This window comes from Podarcis filfolensis (assembly GCF_964270895.1).
Source record: "Podarcis filfolensis genome assembly, chromosome: 10".
NCBI classification, from domain to species: Eukaryota; Metazoa; Chordata; class Lepidosauria; order Squamata; family Lacertidae; genus Podarcis; species Podarcis filfolensis.
Genome location: NC_139612.1, coordinates 63,503,065 through 63,515,128, shown reverse-complemented (window position 1 = coordinate 63,515,128; position 12,064 = coordinate 63,503,065). Strand labels below are relative to the sequence as shown.

Sequence of the window (12,064 nt, the reverse complement as noted above, 5' to 3'; positions counted from 1 at the left end):
ACAGCACACCAAGCAGCTCCCCAACTCTGAGGCCACTTGCTTGCCCCCTGACAACTGAACACACAGCAGAAACATCTGTGTGGAGCTGGGGGTTGCATGTGCGAAGACTTCCCCCCCCCCCAAATAATAATAATTTATTATTTATACCCCACCCATCTAGCTGGGTTTCCCCAGCCACTCTGGGCGGCTTCCAATAAAACACTAAAATACAATAACCTATTAAACATTAAAAGCTTCCCTAAAGAGGGCTGCCTTCAGATGTCTTCTAAAAGTCCGGTAGTTATTTTTCTCTTTGACATCTGACGGGAGGGCGTTCCACAGGGCAGGTGCCACTACCGAGAAGGCCCTCTGCCTGGTTCCCTGTAACTTGGCTTCTTGCAGCAAGGGAACCGCCAGAAGGCCCTCAGCATTGGACCTCAGTGTCTGGGCAGAACAATGGGGTGGAGACACTCCTTCAGGTATACTGGGCCAAGGCCGTTTAGGGCTTTAAAGGTCAACACCAACACTTTGAATTGTGATCGGAAACGTACTGGGAGCCAGTGTAGGTCTTTCAAGACTGGTGTTATATGGTCTCGGCGGCCACAAATGTGGATTTGCGTTCCTCCCCCACAGCTGGCTGCGAAAAAAGAACCACAGCAAGCATTGCTGAACTTCAACTTAAAACAAAAAAAAACACATTACCTTCGTTCAATAGGCAATCTATACTTTTTTTTAATTGTAGATCGGTCCCCCCCCCCACTTTAACCTATGGCCTGGGGCAAGTGTTTCGAACCGCAATGCACATCATTTGCCATCCTCTTCGTAGTAACGCTGTTTCAGAGCTCGGTATTTCCTGAGGAAGTATAAGGCCTCCAGCTCTTTCATGACAAACTCCCCTCGGGCAAGGAGTTCTTTGATTTTCTCGGGCTCCTTCACATCCTTGTTTTTCAAGAACGCCGCCTTCAGCCGGGTCCGAAAGTAGTCCGCCCCTTTGGGGTATTCCTTTCCGAGGTACAGCAGCTTCAAAGCACACAATGCAAAAAAACAAAAAAGTTGAGCGTCACACGGGGGGCGGAACACGGGCAAAGCGTTTTGTTTGCATCTGGCTTCCACTCCCTCAGGACTTACATTTTTGTAAAGGTTCAGCACTTCGTATCTTAGCGGATTGGTCATGTTCAGTTCACGCATTTAACTCATGTGCACTGGCATCTACCTGAAGAACAATCATTCGGAGATTAGCTGCATAATGAAGCCTGACTAAGGAACAGTTACTGTTGCTTTGGATGCTGGCAAACTACTTGACACGACTCCTTGAGGATTTGATTGATTTCCTTCAGTTTTAGGGGCCATCTAGCCAACTGCAGAGGGATGAGGGTGGCGCTGTGGGTTAAACCACAGAGCCTAGGACTTTGAATCCCTGTGACGGGGTGAGCTCCCGTTGCTCGGTCCCAGCTCCTGCCCACCTAGCAGTTCGAAAGCACGTCAAAGTGCAAGTAGATAAATAGGTACCACTCCGGCGGGAAGGTAAACGGCGTTTCCGTGCGCTGCTCTGGTTCGCCAGAAGTGGCATAGTCATGCTGGCCACATGACCTGGAAGCTGTATGCCGGCTCCCTCGGCCAATAAAGCGAGATGAGCGCCGCAACCCCAGAGTCGGTCACGACTGGACCTAATGGTCAGGGGTCCCTTTACCTAGCCAACTGCAGAAACCCACTCACTCCACAGCCCTTCCACTTCCACAAGCCCCTAGTAACAGTGGAGCCAGATGCAATGGGTGTCTTCCTTGCGCTTGCAAAATATATTGTGCAGGCCCTAATGCAACCACCATTATTATACTCTGAAACAGTTTTCCTTTTCTTTATTTTTTACCAACAACCAAAACCCAAACATTGAAACCCCCCCAGGCAGCTGATACATTGAATATACATAATCAATAATAACATATTCAAATCAACCATATGTACAATTCTATATACATTAACACTCCTCGCTCCACAAGGTTTATTTAACTTTTAACATTTTAATTGCCCAGAATTGTTCAAACCAACCCAAATAATTCAGTATCTTCTCTAACCAATCCTCCTCTTTCTCACTGACCTTAAACCCTTTCATTCTGTGTATCTTCACAGTTAGATATTCTAAAATTATAATATTATTCAATTATTCATTTTTTTCCTCCATTGGTTCACCCCTAGCTCTTCCGCATTTTCCCAATTACTCGCTATAACCTGTCTGGCTGCAATTACCATCAATTTTACCCATTTACATTCCTCTTTTGTTTTTAACTCGGTGCTACTCAGGCTAATAAGAACCATTAATTTAGATATATGGAAATATCAAAATACTCTGAAACAGTTAAGATAGATCGGACCAAAAGCCAATCTAGTCCGGGATTCTGTTCTCACGTTTTGAAGCAGGGATATGGATCCTGCAGCTGTGGATTACAACTGCCACCATCCCTGACCACTGGTTGTGCTGGGTGGTACTGATGGGATTTACTTTGGCCACCTCATGAGAAGAAAGGACTCCCTGGAAAAGACCCTGATGTTGGGAAAGATGGAGGGCACAAGGAGAAGGGGACGACAGAGGACGAGATGGTTAGACAGTGGTCTCGAAGCTACCAGCATGAGTTTGACCAAACTGCGGGAGGCAGTGGAAGACAGAAGTGCCTGGCGTGCTCTGATCCATGGGGTCACGAAGAGTCGGGCACAACTAAACGACTAAACAACAACAAAGATCTGGGCAGCTGCAGAGACTCTCCATCCCTGATTTGAAGGATGGGCCCTGCTTTGCGGTTGGTTGGCATCCGTCTGTCTGGAGAGACAATGGAGTGTTGCCTCTGGGGGTGAAGTCAAATGCTGCATTAACAGCACCTAAGTGACTTCCTTGGGGGGCAAGCCTGGGTAGTGTGTGTGGAGGTCCTGGGATGCCCAGACGACAAGACCCCCTTCTCAGCCTCACTGATGTGGTCTACAGGAAAGCAGAGCAAGATGTTTGGCACCAGCTTGGCTGCAGAAGTTGCAGGAAGGAGGCATACAAGGCGCCATCCAACTGTCTTAGGGACCCTGCTCTGGATTTGCGTAGGGTTTACTCCTTAGTCTTTTCTTTGTCCTGAAGATATCCCACAAGGCAGTGGAGGTCTAGGATCAGTTTTCCTTCAACTAGATGGGCAATCTTCCCAGGTACACAAGCCCCATCTGCCCCTCACTTCCCTTTACAGCACAGGCAGAAACTGCTTTCTGGACCGCTGGAGCCACTACTGGTTTCGTTCACTCAATCCTCCTGAGCCTGTCTTCACATGCAAGGGAAGTTCCTTATTCACAGAGCGTTTGAGACCCCTCAGCTACCCTCACCTGGTTATACACCTTATACACCACATTTTTCTACCTGCCTACTTATTATCTGATGACACCTAATGCACTAATTGAAAAGCAGGGGCTTTACAGTCCACTCACAATCCTATAAATGTCTATTTCGTCATAATTTCCATTGGGCTCCATGGAGTTAACAATCTGCTCCCACTTAACCTAAAACAGCTGGTGGCAACCTAGCTCAGTCCCCATGCTCAGAGACTTAGCCAAGCCCTAAAATGGATCATTTCACTGAAGCATTGCAGAACAACTTAAGAAACAAACCCGTCCTTGCTTCTTACGACTAAGGTGAGGCACTGAGTAGCTTTGATACTGCATTTTGCTGTTTTCACTGGTGTTATATTTACAGAATTGTCAAATGTTGGTTGAATTGTTCTTTCTCCCAAGCTCCTAACTAGAACAGAGCTTGAAATAAATTATCTAAAGACGTAGATGAAGGTCACCTTCCACCCCACCCCAGAACCTTTCCAGAGCAAATGGTTCTTGTCTATTTTAGTACTAGAGAACAAGAGAGTGTAAGTTATTCTGGAGTAGTTAAATCAGTAAGAAAAGGGTATATAAACCTGCAATTTAAATGATTAAAATTGCATTTTTTATTTTGGTAAGTTTAGGATTTATTTTGTTTAATTGGACCACTTTTTCTTTTCTTTTAAGTAGTAGAGCAGAGTGTTCTGTATTGCGGGATATATTATTATCAACAACGTGATATATTAAGGAACACCTGTAGCCAGTGCTTTTTTTTTTTTCTGGGGGTACACATACGCCTAAACATTTTGTGAATCTAAGTTTGACCTCACTGAGGGGCAGTATTTCAATATGAACAGGAAAATGAGAGTACAGTGGTACCTCGGGTTACATACGCTTCAGGTTACAGACGCTTCAGGCTGCAGACTCCGCTAACCCAGAAATAGTGCTCCAGATTAAGAACTTTGCTTCAGGATAAGAGCAGAAATTGTGCTCTGGCGGCATGGCAGCAGCAGGAGGCCCCATTAGCTAAAGTGGTACTTCAGGTTAAGAACAGTTTCAGGTTAAGTACGGACCTCCAGAACGAATTAAGTACTTAACCCGAGGTACCACTGTACCCCTAAACATTTTTTTAGAAGGAAAGCATTGCCTGTAGCTCATCTGAAGCAAAACACCAAATTGTCCTGCAATAAGGAATACACAAAGTTTCCAACTGGTTGGTTCTGGGTGGGGACAACACAGCATAAATCCTCTCCTCTGCCTTTCTCCAAGAGTTTTGATCTGCAGAAGTCAATGCCTGGAGGTTTTCCTGGCATGGGAACTAATAACTATTGTTGTGCAATGTTCAGGGTGTTGAACTAAGCCCCGGAAGAACCAGCTTCACTTCCCTGCTCTGCCGTGAAGCACTCTGGGTGACCTTGGGCCAGCTGCCAGCGCCACCCACCTACCTCGAAGGGTTGTTATGAGGATCAAATGGCCTGGATGAAAAATAAAATAAAAATCCTATACTGCCTCGAGATAACTTGGCCTGGGGGAAAAGAAAGCAAACAGCCACCTGCTTGTTGCTTCTGTGAAAGCAGCAGTTTCATGGAGAGCAGTCCCTCAAGTTTGCAACCCTATGGGGCAGGAACAGTCAAAAGAGGGTTAAAAGGGGATAATTTTTGCAAGTGCAGCTTTCCTCATTTTTGCAAGGCAAGCTACTCCCCGCCCCCAAATATATATCTTAAAGGTACAAAATAGAGTTAAAGGGGGAGAATTTTTGTAAGCGCAGCTTTTCTCATTTTTGCAAGACAAGCAGTCCACCTCCCACCCCAATAATAATAATAATAAAATTTACTTATACCCCGCCCTCCCCAGCCAAGACTGGGCTCAGGGCGGCTAACACCAAATATAAAAACAATTGATTAAAATGCAGCTTAAAAAACAAGATTAAAATACAACATTAAAACATTAAAATGCAGCCTCATTTCAGTCTTAAAAACTCTTAAAGGTACAGGAACCTCTTTTTTTTTTATCAAGGTGGAAACTTCCCCACTTTCTTCTCTCCCCACAACTTTTACAAAGCAGGCAGCCCAAATCCCGACTCCCTCCCAATACAGAAGCTTTGGGTGGGGAGATAATTATGTACATACTGTATTTACCTTCGCAGCCCATGGCTTGCTAGCCTGCCCAGCTGTTGGAGAGGCGGGGCGTAGCAAACGACTACTGCGCCTGCGCAGGAGTTTCAAGAGGCGGCGGGGTCGGTTGTGGGCTCGGAGCCTCCTAGTGCGCCTGCGCGGGATTGCCGGCAAGGTGCTGGGCAGCGTAGAGATATGAAAGGGTTAGAGTAGCACACGCTGATTTCTGCAGTGTCACTTCTATTCTCTCCACGGAAGCAGGTTCTACTCAGTTCGGTTCAGTGTGGTTTGTACCCCTAGTAGGTAGTATTTCTTAATATCATTTATGACTATTATCATCAGTCGCCTGATATGTAAAAAAAAAAGTCCTACGCAACTTACAAAGATTTAAAAAATAAAATAGAATAATAAGAATTATTGGGATATTGGAATTATTGGGATAAGAATAATAAGAATTATTATTATTAATAATAATAAGAATTATTATTATTAATAATAATAATAATGGCTGTTCTTGGTGGCACCAGCCGGACCCCACTGGGAACAGCTTGCCATACTCACCTGACTCTCAGCCTAACCTATTTTACATGGTTGTTATGAGAATAAAATGGGTTGGAGAAGTATGCTCACCACCTTGAGCTCCTTGGAGGAGCTGGGCTAAAACTGCAATAAATAAATTTGTATTGGGTTGTCTTTTTTCAAAAAGCCTTACAGACAGCATCTACTCCGCCTTCTGAGTGGTTTGTGGCAGAGTGGCTCCACACAGTGCAGCCAGTGCATGTTTACTCAGAAGTAAGCCCCGCTGAGTTCAGCGGGACTTACTTCCCAATATGCACGCTTTGGGTGCTGCTAAACTATTGCAACTGGGCTGCGGGGGGTGTGTGGAGTTCTGATCTTCTGCATTGTGTCTTTATTGACAGGAGAGAGTTAGTAAAGGCTTCAAAAATAACCCCGAAATCTGAACTGTATACAAAAGGGCTTTTGCTGCTTAGACTCAGAGCAAGCGGTTTAAATCATATTGATAGGGAGAAAAGTTAAAGAGGCAGAGTGGGAGCTACACTTCCGGATTCCATTTGGAGGCCTCCCTTGCGGGGCAAGCAGAAAAACATGGCACTTGGAGGAATCCCAGATCTTTTTAGACCAGTGGTTCTCAACCTGTGGGTCCCCAGATGTTGTTGGACTACAACTCCCATCACCCCTGAGCTCTGGCCTTGCTAGCTAGGGGTGATGGGAGTTGTAGTCCAACCATTCTATGGTATTTATGAGGATTGGTTGCCCTTTTTTTGGGAGGGGGTTTCTTTATGCACGTTCCGCACTTTCGAACCGGAAGTATGCAACAGTTTTGCGCCTTAGCCCTTTGGAAGAATTGCCTCCCTGGAGAGCTTTCAATAGGCTGCAAGCGGAGGGCGGAGCCAAGGGCTCGTGGGCGGGGCTCGTTGCCTGGGAAACAGAGGGGAGGGGCTGTAAACAACTTTCCAGCCACCCTGGTCTGGGCGAGCAGAGGGAGGAGGCGAGATGGTGAGAGGGGGAAGGGGGGCAGAGGCAGCCCCATTGGTTTGCAAGGACCCATTTCCACCCCGCTTGCACCCACATCAAAATTGGGGGGGGGAGGAGTGGGTTGTGTCATTAGCATAAATCTGCATACGCAAATTAGGTGCGAGTCAAATAAATGTGTGGAAGCCTTAGTGCAATGGCCATCTGCTTCTCATCTGCCCTTTGCAAAATGCTTTAAAGAATTCTTTTGACAATTGGCTTCAGTATGTTTTATTTTATGCAAAGCACATAATTATGCATGCTTTAAATTCTCCAGAAACAGCAAAAATATAATTCATTTAAACCCGGGGCGTGCTGTCCCCCACCCCCACCCCTGCTGCTACTGTTAGGGTTGTGAAAATCTGGACACAAAAGTTGTTGAGCTTTTTGAGCAATTTTAAAGGAAATTCGCCTTCCGACATGGGTTGACAAATGTCCATTTCCCCAGACATTTCAGCGATTTCCAACCAGACACTGTTTCCAACGGCCAAATCCCGGCTATGTCCAGGAAATTCCAGACATAGGGCAACCCTAGCTGCCGCCCCCCGCAGTATATACGTATATATATTTCCAGTTTTGACTGTTTGTTTATGATATCTGTTTCCTCTGACTTTCTCTCTTCTTTTGCCTTGCAACATTTAGGGTCCAAAAAAGAAAAAGGTAGGTAGGTTGCTAGTTAGGTAGGTAGTCCAGTAGATCAGCTGCTTATTGTTGACACAACTGCCTATAGTTACAACAGCCCAAATGCCAAGTATTGATATTGCATGCTTAATGTTATTTCAAGATTGTATCCTGCTTTTCTGCGAGAAATTATATTAAATGCTGCTTGTATGGTCACTCGGCAGAATCAATAATATATATATTGTTAGTGAAAATATATTTCAGTTCAAGAACTGTTTGATTAAAGGTTGTGGTTATTATTTATAAGGTGGCAATTATTTATATCAGCTTTTCCCAAGCTGGTGCCCTCCAAGTGTTGTTGAACTACAATTCCCATCATCCCTGAAGATTGGCCGCACTGGCTGGGGCTGATGGGAATTAGAGTCCAAAACATCTGGAAGGCATCAGGTTGAGGGAGGCTGGCTTTACATGATAGTTGGCCTTGCTGGCTGGGAATTATGGGATGTTCTCCTTTACTTGGTTACAATTAGATTTTTTTTAAAGGTTCATTGCTAACTATCTTAGCTGGTCGCCCTGTCCCTAAATACTTGGCCTAGAGTCACAGAAGCACAGACTTGTAGAGTAGGATGGGACCACAAGGGTCATCTTGTCCTAACCCCTGCACTCTTTTGCCCAATGTGGGGCTCAGACCCATGACCCTGAGATTAAGAGTCTCATGCTCTACTGACTGAGCTATAGCTCCCAATGCAATGTTAGGTTTCTGTTATGCCACTGTGCAGTTCTTGGAGTCGCAAAACTCTGTTGACATTCCAGACTGTTGGAAGTCTCAAGGGAGACGGGAGACAGATGTTGATGTTACTAGTTTCCTGTTTCTTTGTTCCTTTTGTTTTCTGTCTCTCACAGAGAGCAAACACGTATTCTTTCTATCCTGCGTAGTTAGAAATAAACGTAGCAATGTAGCACATATTTCTGTCTCTTCTGCTGCTGTCTGGGTACTCTGCGGATTTGGGAGTGTGCCTGAAGCCTCATGCAAAGGCTTAGGTCGTTAATCACCGTCGGAGGAGATTCCGAAGTTACGGCCGGAGGAATAGCCATTTCAGCTCGGTCATACGGAGGCTCCGACATGCAATACAGTCTTTGCTTTTTATCCAAACTGCTAATGTTAGGTCCTCCATCCAAACCACTTGCTGCTCCTAGCTAGGAGAGATATGCAGAAGCTCTGGGTCTTAGACAATCCACATTGTTTCACTGAAATCAATCCTGCCATTCTATATCTATATCTATATATCTATATGTGTCAACTGGTATGCTCGTAATGGAGATTGTTCTGCTGCTGTCCTGCTTCCAGTCTTCTTCCTCCTGCACTGCTGTGAGCTAAGCCCTGGTTTGGCTTCACTCCTCCAGGCAAACCTGTAAACCATGGGTAGGCAAACCTGTAAACCGTGGTTAGGCAAACTAAGGACCGGGGGCCGGATCCGGCGCAAATGCCTTCTAAATCCAGCCCACGGACGGTCCAGGAATCAGCGTGTTTTTACATTAGTAGAATGCGTCCTTTTATTTAAAATGCATCTCTGGGTTATTTGTGGGGCATAGGAATTCATTCCCCCCCAAAAAATATAGTCCGGCCCTCCACAAGGTCTGAGGGACAGTGGACCGGCCCCCTGCTGAAAAAGTTTGCTGACCCGTGCTGTAAACCATAAAACAAACCTTGGTTACAGCTCATGGCTTGTCTGGAATGTGACAAACCACAAGCCTTGGTTTGGATGGTATACTAAGGCAAACCATAGCTTCCTAAACAGCAGAACAGCAGCACTAGGAACTAGAGCAGCAGCAAAGCAGCAGTGATCTCCCTTTGTCCGCAGCCTTGTTTGTTTGCACTAAAGCCTTATATTGGCTCTGTGCCGCATACAAACCAACTCTGTATCTAGAGATGTGTGTTTCAGTAATGGACAGGGAAAACCACTGCCTCCTTTTCCTTCTAAATTCCTCCTGTTTTGTTCAGTGAAGTTTGTTCAATGGATGGTTTTCAAACAGTGCTCCTGGTAACCGTAGAAGTACCTTTCAAGTTAAATTGTTAGGCAAAACTGTTTGCAATATTGCAATATAGATAAACTGTATTCCACAAATAAATATCCTTACCCCAACATCAGGAATAAAGTAGTTGAGCCCCAATTGTGCTACCGACACACACTCTCTCTCTGTCTCTCTCTCTGTCCTTTTTTTCCTAAAAAAATGTTTAGGGGTGCTCTCCTTTTGACTCTAGAAAATCACCATTTTATAGTTCAAATTGGGAAAAATAAATACAGTAAATGGACAAAAGTACAAAGATTCACAAAATGTTTAGGGGTATGCATCCCCCTGCATTCCCCCTAGAAAAAAAGCACTGAAAAATAGTAATATATGGGTTTCCCCCCCTTTTTAAAATTCAGTCAGCTGGTGGAAAAAAGAAGCTTAGCAAAGCTGAAAAGATGAGGCTGCTGAGAGAAGAAGAGGAGAGAAGACTTCTGGAGGAAGGTAGGGCGCATTTCGCACCATGTTCCCGTTTTAAATTGGTGGAGTAAGAAGGCACGAAGCTCCATTATCCTTCTGCTTCTGTATATCTGAATATTTAGCCTTGTGCAAAGTCTTCATGTGCTGACATAGTTGGTGTTTGCAACAGTTTGCTCCCATTATTAAACTCCTTTCTGTCTCACTATTGACAATCTCTGTTTTTTCCCCTTTTTTCAGAGCAGGCCCGGGTACGTGCCGAGCTAGAGGAAGCTGCGCGACTCGAAAAGGAAAGGATTGAACGAGAGAAGACGGAACGACTGGAGGCCAAGGTTTGTTCACACTCAGAGAAAGTTAGAAATCGCCTTCGGTTGAGTCTGACCATTTGTCCATCTGTTGTCTGCACTGTCTGGTGGTGACAACGGAGGGACATTCCTAGCTCTGCCTGAGATATTGAACCTTGGATATTGTTCATGAGAGACTGGTGAGCTGCAGCTTTCCCCAGGCTTTGCTTCCAAGTGGCTGTGGTCGGTACCAGGATAACAGGATGATGGTTTTCATGGGATGCGAATAAGGCTGCGCAGGCATCAAGCTTGCAGAGTCCCCCTTTCCTGTTGTCTGGCTCTAAGGGGTAGGTACATGTCATGGCATTGTCAGGCAAGGAATGTCCAGAGGAAGGAATTACCATAACTCTTCATTGTCCTGAACACCCTTCAGAAACTGGGTTTTGCCCCTCAAGCCCTTCTAAGTCTGGGGTTAGGCCAGGCAAAAGCTACAGTCAGGCAAAGAATCATAGACACCGAGAGACAGCAGGACTGCTCAAAGTGCCCCAACTATAAAATTGGAGAAATTGAGAGATATATAGCCGCACCAGCAGCATATCTCTTCTTTCTCGTATCCAAAAATGCAAGAAGGGCTTTTATACTCGCCAGAAGCTCAGCTCTGCCCTCACCAGTCCTGGAAGGATCCTTTTAAAAAGTCCCATATGCTCAGAGACTTTGCGCCTGTTCATTGGGGGATATAGGAAGCCCAGAGCACTTGTTCTTTAGACGTCCCTTTTATGAAGAGGCACGTAGTGAGACCATTGATCCCCTGCTGGTGAGGCTTGCTGACCTCCCGGAAAAGCAAAAATTCGACCTTTTCCTGTTAGGCAAAGATCATAAGACGACCCGGATGGTCGCCAGATTCTGTGTACAGATCTGTAGGTGCAGACCATCTCCTGACTCAAACTAGTTCGTCAAGAAAATCCCCAAACGCGGTTCCATGGGTGACTCTGGGTCATCTTGCTGCGGTAGCTTATCTTAAAGTTTTAAGTGTCTATACACTTATCGCATTTATAAATTTTAAATTTATTGTTGTACATTGCTTTAAATGTTTGTTTTCCTTCTGGATTGTACCCCCAAGTGTGTTTTATAAGCTGGTCTCCGACCGTAATAAATTATCTATCATCTATCTATCTATCTATCTATCTATCATCTATCTCCTCATTGCCAGAAGTACAAGTTAGGGACAGTCATGTCCATCCTTCTTATGTCTCTCAGCTACTCCTAGGTGTGCCCCCGATGAGGCAGGTGCAGCAATAGAGAGACCCCACCCCAGACCTTGGCTTATGTATCTTCCCCACCAGAGCTGCGCACAAGCAGGTAAAGACTATGCCTGCGTGTAGCCTGCCTCTGCTCCTCCCTCTTCAGCCCTCTCCTGGTCCTGGGAGACAGCGGAGCAGCAGGAGGAGATGTGGAAGCACTTGACTCCACACCAGCCTGACTTCTCTCTCCCTCCTCCTGCACCTGTTCCTCATTCTCCAATCCTGAAGCTTCTCCTGCCTCTGGCTCTCGTCTCCCGGCTGTTTGCAGGCTCCCCCAGTTTACAGATCCTTCCTTCCAAGTCAGTCTCTAACCTTCCTTTCTCCTGGTGATCAGTACCTCACCTCCAGCCAGTCCCTGGCAATACACTTCCAATGACAGCTTTAGAACAGCTCTGCATCACACCAGGGA

The 12,064-nt window shown here is 45.6% G+C and overlaps 2 protein-coding genes across 7 annotated transcripts in view; one reads left to right on the top strand and one right to left on the bottom strand.

Annotated features, from left to right (window-relative positions):
- Positions 1–12,064, top strand: part of LOC310742912 (GTPase KRas) — a 79,185-nt gene that overhangs the window by 46,603 nt on the left and 20,518 nt on the right. For 2 of the 6 annotated variants that reach the window (XM_083572746.1, XM_083572741.1), the window contains exons 1-4: positions 6,845–6,947; positions 7,605–7,622; positions 10,013–10,097; positions 10,311–10,402. In XM_083572746.1, the coding sequence (XP_083428872.1) occupies positions 6,945–6,947; positions 7,605–7,622; positions 10,013–10,097; positions 10,311–10,402 (198 nt within the window). In that variant the 5' untranslated portion in view covers positions 6,845–6,944. Of the gene's footprint in view, positions 1–6,844; positions 6,948–7,604; positions 7,627–10,012; positions 10,098–10,310; positions 10,403–12,064 lie in introns of those variants that run through there. The other 4 variants (XM_083572745.1, XM_083572747.1, XM_083572744.1 and 1 more) reach the window with 4 other exon arrangements.
- Positions 687–5,553, bottom strand: ETFRF1 (electron transfer flavoprotein regulatory factor 1). Its single transcript, XM_083573254.1, has 3 exons — positions 5,454–5,553; positions 1,108–1,192; positions 687–999 (listed from the first exon to the last, which is right to left on the bottom strand). The coding sequence occupies exons 2-3, from the start codon at positions 1,165–1,167 to the stop codon at positions 784–786; spliced, it is 276 nt and encodes a 91-aa protein (XP_083429380.1). The 5' UTR covers positions 1,168–1,192; positions 5,454–5,553; the 3' UTR covers positions 687–783.

Coding starts and splice junctions, on each gene's coding strand:
- ETFRF1 (XM_083573254.1), bottom strand. CDS start 1,167: ATGCGTGAACTGAACATGACCAATCCGCTAAGATACGAAGTGCTGAAC. Junction 1,000..1,107: donor TGCTGAACCTTTACAAAAAT/GTAAGTCCTGAG, acceptor TGTGCTTTGAAG/CTGCTGTACCTCGGAAAGGA.